We start from the raw sequence: 12,228 nt of genomic DNA on the forward strand, positions 1-12,228 counted from the left end.
CCCAACAGTATCTGATAGATGTTTTCGATGTAAAAAAAGAAAGGGGAACAACAATTCATGCAATCTGGACATGTGAGAGAGAAGACAATTCCTTCAAGAGAACACAAAATACAATAATTTACAATTGCCCAGCACCTGCAACAATAAGAGAAACAGAAGCAAAAGAGAGCTCCTTCAGCTTCCAGCACTTGCAGAGCCTCTGCAGCCGCATAGCTTCCATTGACAATCCTGAGCTCCCTGTTCTGCCTCTGATATAATCAGGAAGCTTTCAGGACCCAAGGCCTCTTTGGGAGCCTTTCTGGCTCATGGCACCCTCATGAATCCTGTTCCCAATACTTGGTTCCGACAAGCCAGTCTCCAGTAACCTGTGGGTCATTCAGCCATTGAGCCCCTCGCTGGTCCACTGCCGTGGTCATCTTCTAAGAATGGGGAGGGTGTTCTCCCACTTCTGATGCCATGTTCTGCTGAGCTCCTGGAATCTTCAACTCCTCATGGTCCACAACCAAACATAGGTGCTGCCATCTTGGGCATAGATATCAGTGGTTTCAGGATGTTACCAAAATTACCATTAGCCCCTTTAACAGGCTTTTTAAAGTGGAGAGCTCCATTGGCATTGTGACTGCAGTAGGATCACGCAGAGGAGCCCTGTGACTTCATTCCTCGTTCTCTGGATCCACTGCCATTCCAAGAAAACAACAAAACCAGAGAAACTGGCAGATAGAATGGCATGATGGGAGGTGATCCAGAAAGCTAATTGTGAGAATATTTGGCCTTGTTATGGATATACTGTGTGTTACTAACCCCTTCTTAAGGTGAAGGAAGAGAAATCTGGAAGGGAGAAGATTCCAAGACAGGTCAAATGATGAAATTTAGAGTAGAGTGGAAATTGACATCAAGGACTGGGGAGAACGGAAAGAGGCAACATAGAAAGCAATGATCTCAACGACTGGGACAAGAACATGTTTGACAGTTCCACTGAGATCATCACCTCTGAGAGTAACTAATTTTTCCTCTGCTGTCTGACGCCTGCTGGGTATTTCAGCATTCTCTTTTACTTCAGATTTTCACCAAATGCTTTGGTCTGTATCTTGTGGTTTCAGCAGCTTTTTCTCACTCTTTTGAGTTATCATTCATTTTGCATTTCCATTCCTTGCAGATTATATCTGCAATTCACAAATCCTATCCATTTTCCTTCAGCAACTGTTGCTGGTATCTGCATCGTCTCCATTCTCCCCCTTCACTATACTTTAATGCTTGTTCCTTTTCGAACTTTTCCTAATTTTGTTTGGTCATTGACTTGATACGTTAACTGTTTCTGACTCCACACATCCTGTCTGAGCTACTGAATATTTCTAGCATTTTCTGTTTTTAGTATTGTAAATCAAAACATTAATTCTTCATAAACTTTTTAAAAATATTTTATTTATTCAACATATATAATATCAAGAATTAGCCATATAGCAGAGTAACAAAATAAAATGTTAACAAATATATGCTGAAACTATAAAAAAACTAAAATAAAAAGAAAAAAACCACTACTACAATAAAAATGAAACCCCCTATTAACTCACCCTCCCCCCTAAATTCATCTAATCCCAAAACTAAAATATATGATATTTCATTGTAAAATGATTACAAATAATTTGTATTGCATCAGTTGACACTCAGGATCTCAAAAACATCATAAAATTATTATACCTTCAAGGAAAAATTCACTGATCAGGAAAAATAAATTAATAAAATCATAATTTTAATAGCATTATTTTAGCATACAGACCCCAAATTTGCAAAAATAAAGAATATTTAATCCTTAAATTATACGTAATTTTTTCTAATGGAATACAGCTTTGAATCTCAGCATGCCATCTACCGAATGTTGCATCAGATTACCATGTTACAGTGACACATTTCTTTGCTATTACTAAAACTAACAACGAATTTTAATTGAAAATCTGACAGCGATAATTTACGAGTGACACTTTCAAAATGTTCTTACAAATGTCTCAGGATTTAAAGGAAAGTTCACTCCTGTTATCTGTTGCAACAATCTACTGATAGAAACCCAAAAAGGGTTGACCTTCATAAACTTTAAATACTGGTCTGGCCTCACTTGGGGCACTGGGTGTAGTCCTGGTTCTCATGCTGTCGGAAGGATGTGATTGTGCTGGAGAGAGTGCAGAAGGGATTTGCCAGAATGTTGCCTGGATTTGGAGTGCTTTTATTTATTGGGAGAGATTGGATAGCTTGGTCTTATTTTCTGTGGAATGATGAAGGCTGAGAGAAAATGAGATTAACAGAGGCATAATTAGGTGGACAGTTAAAATTATTTTCACTGGACTATGATAAACAAAGAGCATAGGTTTAAGGCAAGAGAAAGGAGATCTGAGGGTTATTTTGTTCTACACAGTTTTACATATTGATATTTTGCCCTCCCCAATTTAGTACTTTCCCACAAGGTCTAGGCTTATCCTATTCTTAAGGAGATGTGATCATGATTCCAAAAGTATATTTCCTAATATAATGTCTAGTATGAATTTCAACAATCTCTGAAAAAACTATCTTTTAATCAATTTTTAAAAAAAAGCTTAATATTTCTCACTTTGAACATTTCCTGAGGTAAAGATATGACCCAAATATGACTTTGAAAATAAACCAAGGTTATTGTGATAGTTTCTATAGTATCTGTCTCCCAAGCCCTTAATTGATGCTCTGATACAGTGAAAACCCCTGGCATCTGGCACCTCTGGGGATTGGTAAATGCTGGATAAGTGAATTTTCCAGTTGCTTGAGATTTTGTATTGTGTGAATGGTGAACTAATAACGAGGCACGTCAATTTAAGTCTTCCGTAATTTTAACCTATATATTTTCCACGTTTTTTTTTGCCGGTTGCTTGAGGCTGCCAGTTGTTTAAATTCCAAACAACGGGTTTTTCTACACTAGAATTTGTTAACTGGATACACTATACCAAACATTTTTCTGGTTGTCAATTTATGTGTGACTTTCAAGGTACCTTGTATATATTTTTTGTTTTACAAATGGTTATTTGAATGGTTTACCTTGCAAAAACATTTATGATGAATTGTAAAATAATTAAATGAGTGGTTTTCTCATTAAGCAGTTGCAATAGTTTTAATCCAATTTTTTTGTGTATGCTTCACAGGATTATTAAGTGGTCAGCCGACAACCAGCAACAATAAATTAGAGAAGCTAGATTCACACCAAGTACTGAAGCTCTGTTTACGCTACCAGGATCACCTGCATCAATGCGCAGAGGCAGTCGCTTTTGATCAAAATGCTCTTGTTAAACGAATCAAAGAGGTAAGATGGAGGACAGACTGAGAATCAAAGATGAGTGACCATCAGTAAAATTGTGATTCATATGCAATTAGCTAGCACTCTGTGGCTTCCTCTGTTATTTGTAAATGTCAGCACAGAATATTTTTCATTCTTGCATTCTCTGAGCTGACTTAGATTTTGGCAAACTAAGTAAATTTCTGTGCTTTTTAAGTTTTGATACAAGTATGATGCTTTTCCTTTTCACCGTTGGCACAAATTGCATTAGATTGCTCCAGGGATATTAACAAATAAAAGTAAGTGAAATAGAATCCATTACGATTTTTCATATTGTCTGAATACTGAGAATTGTTAATCTAATTATGATGAAAGCAGGAATGTGTCCTAGTACAAATTTCAGTGAGGCAGCTCTTACTGAAAGAGGTGCCATGTTTTGTCCCAGCATTTAATATTTTTATGGTAAAACATGAAAATTTACAGACACCGTGGTTGAAGTAAAATGCTGAAAAAATTCACCAGGTCCAACACTGTATATCACAAAGTTAAAGATACATAAGCAACGTTTTGGGGTTGAGGCCTTCATCAAGAAATGAAAAAAATTAGGCAAATACCTGAACAAAATGGCGGGGGTGGGGGGGCGGCAGCGGCAGCGCGAAGGGAAGGAGCACAGTTTCAAGGGCAGGAAGTAATAGGTGGATATTTTTATGTTGGTTTCCAGGTATTTGTAATTAATTGTCAAATATTTGTATGTAGTCCAATTAATTTAGCGAGGGACTTGCGTAGTTTAATCCTTTCATAATGTATCTGGGTTGTAGTCAGATATCCTAGCAGGAGTATTTTTGCAGTCTTTATAAATTAGTATGAGCCATCTGAAGTATCTCCTATTATTATCAAAGTGTAGCAGAAGCTGGCTTGTAAATTTGTGACTCCTTTTAAATTTGTTACTTGTTTTCTATCCTCAGCTTGTTTTATCTGTTTCCAGCTCTGCTCTTACCTTTTTGTCTCCAATTGTCAATGGGACATTGACTGCCTACAGTTCTCTGCCCTACTCATCTACTCTAACCTCATCCTATCCAAATGTGCTGGTCTCCACACCACATTAACACCACTAATAAACCTGCAGACAAGTGAGGTGCAGTTATAGGCTGGTGTGCTGCCCTGTACCTTGCAGAGGCCAAATATCAGCTCTTGAACTTGTATGTACCCCAGACCAGTGATACACCATGGACCTTTCTCCTACTTCCGCCCAACTCCTGCCATGCAGAGTCCCTCGGGGCCTCCACATTCAACATATTAATGCTTTCACCAACTTTAATACGATCCCACCACTTGCCACATTTCCCCTTTCCTACCTTTATCTGCTTTTCATAGGGACCAGTCTCTCCAAGACATCCTGGTCCACTCCCCACCCACGCTTCCACCCATTTAAACACTTATTGATGTAATCACAGAAGGTGCAATACCTGTCCCTAGATATCCTCCCTCACCTTCATCCAGGGCCACCAACAGACCGTCCAAGTAAGGCAGAGCTTTACCTGCATATTTTCCAGTGAAATCTACTGCAGTCATTGTACCCTGTGTGGCCTCGACATTGATGAGACCAAATGCAGGTTGGGTGATTGTTATGTGTGAACACCTGCACTCTGCCTGTGGGTCCAAGTTTGAGCTTTTTCTAACCAATCATTTCAACTCCACAATCATTCCCACATGGATGTATCTGTCCTTGGCCTCATTTCCTTGTCAAGATGAGGCCGGACATAAACTTGAGTAACATCAAATCATATTCTTCTTGAATAACCTTCAACCTAATGGCATGAAAATTTACTTTTCTAATTTTAGGTAACCCTCATCCATCTGGTTCCACTATTTTCATCGACTATATCTAATACTGTTCCTGCTTTTCCCTTCCTCCCACCACCCAACTCAATTCCATGGGGTCTCTCACTATCGCTGCCTTTCCCTATCTTCCACCTTCTAGCCAATTCCCTATCATCCTCCCCATCTTCTCTGTGTCTCCCCCCCCCACCTCATGTGCTTAATTTCAACCCCTTTTATTTACTTTAGCCTCGCTAAAGTCCACTTCTGCTCATAGATGTTGCCTGACCCATTGAGTTTCTCCAGCTTCTCATTGTTTGCTCTCAACTCTTTGCTATCTGTTTCAAGAGTCCTCTTTGCATTCCTTTTGAAAGTTCAGAATAAATTTATAAAAGTTAAAAAAATAAATGTAAAAAATAGGCAAGAAGTTGAAGGAGGAAATTAAATCAATTAAAAAAAAGCGAAGTAAATTGAAGGCTAAACAAATAAGAGGAGAGAAACAAAACTGAGGAGAAGCAGAAGCAAAAGAAAAGAGATCTGCCAGGTTCATAATTCAGGAGCGAATATGAAATTTGCAGGAAAAAAACTCAAAGCCAAGACAGGAGCATAAAGGCCTGGGGTTTTCACGGAGAGATCCATTGCTATGGTTGAATGAAGCTTATTGTCATCTACATATGAAAGTGTTATTTGCTGCAGCTTCCCAGGTGCATAAAATATAAAAACTTTCTAACCAGTGTGCTATCTACCCAGTGTAATCGACACTGGCTTTATTGGGCTGCAGCTCTCCCTTTTATAGGCAGCCAGCTATGTCACTACCGGGGTGTGGCTTGAGCGAGGCCGGCTGCTGATTGGCTGTCCTGGATGCGTGGGCTTGGATTGGACATCTTGCGATCTGCTGGCAGTCGTGATTAGTTGATTTGACCACTATTCCTGCTGCCTATGGGAGCGAGTGTCTCATCCCATGTGCTGTCTACCCGATCGTTGTGTTCGACGGCTGTTTGCTGTGTAAGCCCGCGGAGTGGGCTGCAGACCGCTGCCGAGTTGTATTTAATAAAAAGCAACTGAAACATGAAAGTCTGCAAATGCTGTGATTGTAGTCAAAACACAGAAATGCTGGAGGAACACAGCTGGCTTAGGCCTGAAATGTTGGTAATATAACTTTACCTCCTGTAGATGCTGCGAGATCGGCTGAGTTCCTCCAACATTCTGTGTTAATGAAAAGCAAGTCAAGAAAGAAAAATGAGAGGGAGTACAAGGAAGCAATGGTAAAAATTAAAACAAAATTGTAAAGGAGAAGAGGGTGAACTTTCTTGCCAGATTTGCTGTTAGTTCGAGAGACTAATTTTAATTTTGATGAGTGATCAGGCTTTTCATTTCGTGTGCTTTCGGCATTTTTGAGATTTTTCTGAGGACGTGTATCACCAGTTGAACTGTGAATTATAAAATTGTGTCTGCAAATGAGCATAGCTTGAAGTTGATTCAATTTGTTTGTGCCAGTTGGGAAATTGTGTTTTGTTTTGAATGATGGGACTGTGACGACCTAAAAGCTATAAAGCTTGTTTGTGTTGCAGATCTAAACTGCGTGCCAAGCATTACACAATATATAAAGATATTTGCAGATGTTTCAGTCTTTAGCTGTTTCCAATACATTGAGTAATACAAATTAGCTTGAGGGATGCTTTAACAGTGCATTTTTCCAAATCCATGAAATGTTTCACACTGTTAATTGTCATTAGGTTTATGTGGAAAACCCTGAGGTTGGTGTCGGTCATTTACTCTTTCTCCATAGGCTGTGTTGTAGTATAGCATTCTCAATTACAAACAAGGGAAATTGCATCTTGTTCCATCTGGGCACCCTCCAACCAGATGGTATTAACATCAACTTCTCAGTTTCTGTTTTCTCCCCCTCCCTCTATTTTCCTATTCCTTTGTCTCCTTTCTTCCAGCTCCCCACTCCTTATCTCTTTTTCTCTCTCTCTCTCCCCCTGTCTACTTTCCCCGATCAAACTACTTTTCTATCTATCCATGTCCACCTATGGCCTCTTGGCTGTTGGCCTGTGCTCCTTCCCCTGCCCCTTCTTCCTTCCTCCCTTCGCTTTTTTATTCAGGCGTCTTCCTGCTTGTTGCTCAGGCCTGAAGTGATGCTTATATATCTTTGCTTCCTATGGACACTGCAGGACCTGCTGAATTTCTCTAGCATTTTTGGGAATTATCTATAATCACAGCATCTGCAAACTTTCCTTTTTCACTCCACTTGAAAATGTCAGATATTAATGAATCGATCTCTTGTAAAACATCCTGAAAATATTTCACTCTCTTCCATGTGGTCTCTGGATTTTTAATGACATTCTGTTGAAAATAATTGTAATTTTGTGCACTTCAATGTAAAGTAGATCTTATTAATTTTTTACATAAAATACATTCACGCATTATATTTTAGGTTTACCTTTCTTACATTTTCAGTGTTTATTTTGATTTTTTTAAATTTAGAAATACAGCATGGTAGCAGGCCTTTCCAGCCCATGAGCCTGTGCTACCCAAATACCCCAATTAGGGTGGCATGGTTGGCATAGCAGTTAGCGCAATGCCTTTACAGCACCAGTGATCGGGACCAGAGTCAAATCACAAGCTGTCTGTAAGGAGTTTGTTTGTATGTTCTCCTCACGTCTGCGTGGGTTTTTTCTGGGTGTTCTGGTTTTCTCCCACTGTTCAAAACGATCTGGGGATGTAGGCTAATGGGGTGTAAATTGGGGGCACGGATCTGTGGGACGAAATGGCCTGTTACCATGCAGTATGTCTACATTTAATTTTTTTTTCATTTAACCCACAACCCCCATAAATTTTGTAGGGTGGGAGGAAACCAGAGCACCTCGAGTAAACCCACACAGACAGCGCCAGATTCGAACCCGAGTCGCTAGTTTTGTAATAACATTGCATTAACTGCTACACTAACCGTGCCACCATTTTATTCTCTAAAATGTGTAGACAGGTTCATTACAAGCTTGCGATGAGTTTTCTTCAACCTGATTGTGCTCACCTCGCACATGATATCATAGCACAGATTCCATTGAACCAGTGCCAGACAATAGCCAACATTAGAAACGTGAGTGACGGGAATGTATCAATTTATTTTTTGTGGGGTGGTTTGCTTAAGCGCCAGCAATGTGCACCATAATTTTGCCATGTTACCCATAACATTTAAAGTCCTGACTACATGACTAAATTTTAAGTTAAAACTGCTAAACTGGAACTATAAGTATTTCTAGGAAGTTTAAAAATTGAGGAAGAGCTTCTCCAATTAAAACACATATTAGTCAGGCAAAAACCACCATGTCCTCAGATAGCCTCCACAACTTTCTGATGTCTAATATTAGCCATTTCATTTGTCATGCAGTGTGTGTCATAAATGACGTGGGTAGTATTTTTTCATTCTCCCTGCTTCCAGTGTTTTATTACGTTGTATCTCCTTGCCTCCTTCCTTTGTTTTCCCTCTTGTTTCTCACTTCATAGAATTGGAAGTACAGGTGTTTCTCTACTTACGATGGTCCAACTTAGAATTTTTCGAAGTTAATGGGAACATAACCCCATTGTAAGTTTTGGAGCAGAAAGTAATGTTTGATGAGGTTTATTAATCAATATTTTCTCACAAAGAGGGGGGGGGGGGGGCAGCAGAATACAAGTTCAGCCTCGGTTGCATGCATCATATACCTGAATGAGTCATGGGTGCATACTGTCTGCCACTTCAGTTACATTGAGTTCAATGGAACAAATTGAAAATGAATTTCTACCTCTTTGTTTGTCTTGTGGGATTCACTGAACCTTTAACTATGACTTATCTGATAGACATTTGAATTGTTAACTGAAAAATGATAGACATAATGCTCCAATTGTACTTGTTTGGTACTTTTATATAATAATCTTTTTGAAAGAATGTTGCTCACTTAACAGATCAGTACAGTCATCTATTCTTGTTGGGATTCTGGCCTAGTCCCATTTGCCTGCATTTGGTCCATATCCTTTTAAAGAGGTAATGCTAGGTAAACTAATGGGTATGAAGCTGTGGTTTTCAAACTGCCCTCCTAAACTCACATTCCCCCTGAAGTAATCCCTATTTCATAAGTGCTCTGTGATTAGTAAGGGATTGCTTCAGGTGATATGTGAGTGGGAAGAAAAGGGTTTGAAAACCACTGTTTTAATTGTACCTAATTGGCTCGTTATGTTCATGGTTTCATTACTCCAAAGGAAATGGGCCAATGACAATTTTTCTCAAGCAAAATGTTTCAGTAACAATTGACCCAATTGAGTGCAGTGGTTCTCAACCTTCCCTTCCCACTCACGTAGCACTTTTAGTAATCCCTTACTAATCACAGAGCACCGATGGCATAGGGATTACTTAAGGTAGAATGTGAGTTTAGGCAGGCATTTGAAAATGACTGGTCCTGATGGAATGCTTCCTAGGCTATTGAAAGAAATTAAGGAAAAGTTATAGCGGATGCATGTGTGGTAATTTACTAAAATTTCTGTACTTGAGGCAGATCCCAGTGGATTGGAAGTCAGCAAATGTAATGCCATTGTTTCAAAAAGGTACACACAAGCCAGCCAAGTTAGTTTTGTGTCCTTAGCTGGGAAAATATTTGAAGCTACCCTTTCAGGAAGAACTAGCAAGATATTGGAAAGAAGTAGCATGGATTCAGGAAGGAAAATCATGTTTAACTAGTTTACTAAAGTTCTTTGAGGATATAATGAGTGCAGCAGATAGAGAGGAACAGGTGGGTGTGGTATACTTGGACTTCCGGAAGGAATTCGATAAGGTGCCAGACAAAATACTTCTGCATCAGATAAGGGTGCATGGAGTTGGGGGTAATGTATTTGTATGGCTGGAGGATTGGTTAGCTATGAGAAGGCAGAGTTAGGGTAAATTAATGTTTCTCTGGTTGGCAATTGGTGCTTAGTGGAGTAGTACAGTAATTGGTGTTGGCCCCTCCACTGTTCACTTATGTTCACATTGTACATTTATGATTGGAAAGGTCTTCTGTCCTGATGACACTAAATTGAGTGGGAAAGCAAATTTTGTAAAGGATTGTGGAGAGACATGTGACTTTTCCATCTGGAACCTGGTTGGAATGTGGCTTGCGGATGGTCATGTGGCCTCTCCAGCTGGAACCTAGTCAGTCACCTCACCTGCCAATCAAGGGGTAGATCTGCCCAGCTATGAGACTGATGTCTGATTGGGCTTTGCAGCTGGCATGTGATTGGTCCCCAGGTGCTAATCAGTGGTTAGATCTGTCCACAGTTAAGGCTGATGAAGGATTGGTCCTCATGGATAGGCCCCACAAAAAAAAAGCCTAGCATGTAAAGTCTTGCACTCTCTCTCTTTTGCTGCTGCCTTGAGACCATCTCTGGAGAACAGGCTGCCGGTCACACATGGGCTCCAGAGGACTGACTGCAATGGGCCTATCCCAGATCCTGAACTATGGTTGATGCTGGAAACCAGATTTGTTTGATATAATTTGTAGTTATAATTAATTTACTGTTCATTAATCTGCTGTGGCTGTGGGTGGATGGGCATTGTGTGTTTAATCCTTGCATTCCCAATCAGGAGTTGAGAATGTTTAGCACTGATTTATTTGCACCCGATGTGTAGTTATTTGTGTATTATTCCAGACTATGAGTGTTTGCCTTTTTTTGAGTTCCCCTATGTGTAAATAAAGACCACTGTTTGTTGATAACATGTGTTCAGCCATGATTCTTTTTGAACCCATTGAATCTATTCTTGAACACAAGGATATAGTCTAAGTTTAGTGAGTGCCACAGATCTGGCAGATGGAATACAACATTGGTAAATGTGGTCATCCATTTAAGAAGAACAAATAATAAATCAAACTCTTATTTAAATGGCAAAATATTACAGAATGTTGTGCAGAGGGGCCAGAAGTGTTGTACATGAATTGCAAAAGCTTAGTTGGTAGGTGCGGGTAATTTAAATGGCAAATAGGACATTGCTGGAGGGATTAAATTTGACGTGTTCTACTGCAACTTTACAAGGGATTGGTGAGGCCACATTTAAAGTACTATGCACAATTCTTGTCTCCTTACTTGAGAAAGGATATACTAGCTTTGAAGGTAGTGCAGAGGAGGTTCACCGGGTTAATTTTGGAAATGAGGGGATTATTTTATGAGGGGAGATTGAGTAACCTGGGACTACTCTTTGGAGTTTAAAGGATAAGGAGGGATCTTATAGAAATGTAAAATTGTGAAAGGAATAAATGAGATAGAAGCTGTAAGATTGTTTTCACTGGGTGGTGACTTAAGGGACTAGATTCAAAATGGAGGAGGAGGAAAAAGGAGTCACAGACCATATGAGCTTGTTGGTAATCTCTGAAAACAGATCCAAATAGTTAAGACACTGCCTCTTGTAGATGTCCTCAAAGGAGTAAAGACTGGGTGTCACAGGCTGAGTTAACAACCCTCTGGAGTTTTTCCTTGTCCTGAGCATTGGTATCTCCATACCAGACTGTGATGCAAACAGCCGGAATGGTACACCTGAGGAAGTTTGCAGTAGTCTTTGGTGACATACCGAATCTCCTCAAATGCCTTATAAAGGATAGCTGCTGACAAGCCTTCTTTGTGATTGCACTGACATGGAGACTCCAGAACACATTCTCGGAGATGTTGACACCCAGGAATTTGAAGTCTTAACCCCCTCCACTGCTGACCCCTTGATGAGGACTGGATTGTGTTCTTCTGATTTCCTCCTGAAGTCCACAATTATCTCCTTGGTTTTGCTAACATTGAGTGCAAGGATGTTGTTGTGACACCACTCAACTACCTGATTTGTCTCCCATCTGTAGGCTTTAGGCTTCCTCATTGCTGTCTGTGACTCTGTCAGCAACCGTGGTGTCATTGGCAAATTTGTAGATAGCATTTGAATTGTGCCTACTCACAGTCATGGATATAGGATGAGTAGAACATCCTTGAGGTGCACCTGTGTTGATCGTCAGTGAGGAGGAGACGTTGTTTCCAATTTCAATTGTCTATCCTGAGTAAAAGACTGAGGATTCATTTTATCTATACCCCTCATTATTGTGTATATCTTTTTAGCTCACCACAGAGCCTCC

At 39.8% G+C, this 12,228-nt stretch overlaps 1 protein-coding gene across 6 annotated transcripts in view; it reads left to right on the top strand.

The window, feature by feature from the left end:
• Positions 1–12,228, top strand: part of borcs5 (BLOC-1 related complex subunit 5) — a 67,220-nt gene that overhangs the window by 39,907 nt on the left and 15,085 nt on the right. For all 6 annotated transcript variants that reach the window (XM_069903750.1, XM_069903752.1, XM_069903749.1 and 3 more), the window contains one exon: positions 3,162–3,319. In XM_069903750.1, the coding sequence (XP_069759851.1) occupies positions 3,162–3,319 (158 nt within the window). The remainder of the gene's footprint in view (positions 1–3,161; positions 3,320–12,228) is intronic.

The sequence above is a fragment of the Narcine bancroftii genome, chromosome 11, assembly GCF_036971445.1.
Source record: "Narcine bancroftii isolate sNarBan1 chromosome 11, sNarBan1.hap1, whole genome shotgun sequence".
Classification (NCBI taxonomy): Eukaryota; Metazoa; Chordata; class Chondrichthyes; order Torpediniformes; family Narcinidae; genus Narcine; species Narcine bancroftii.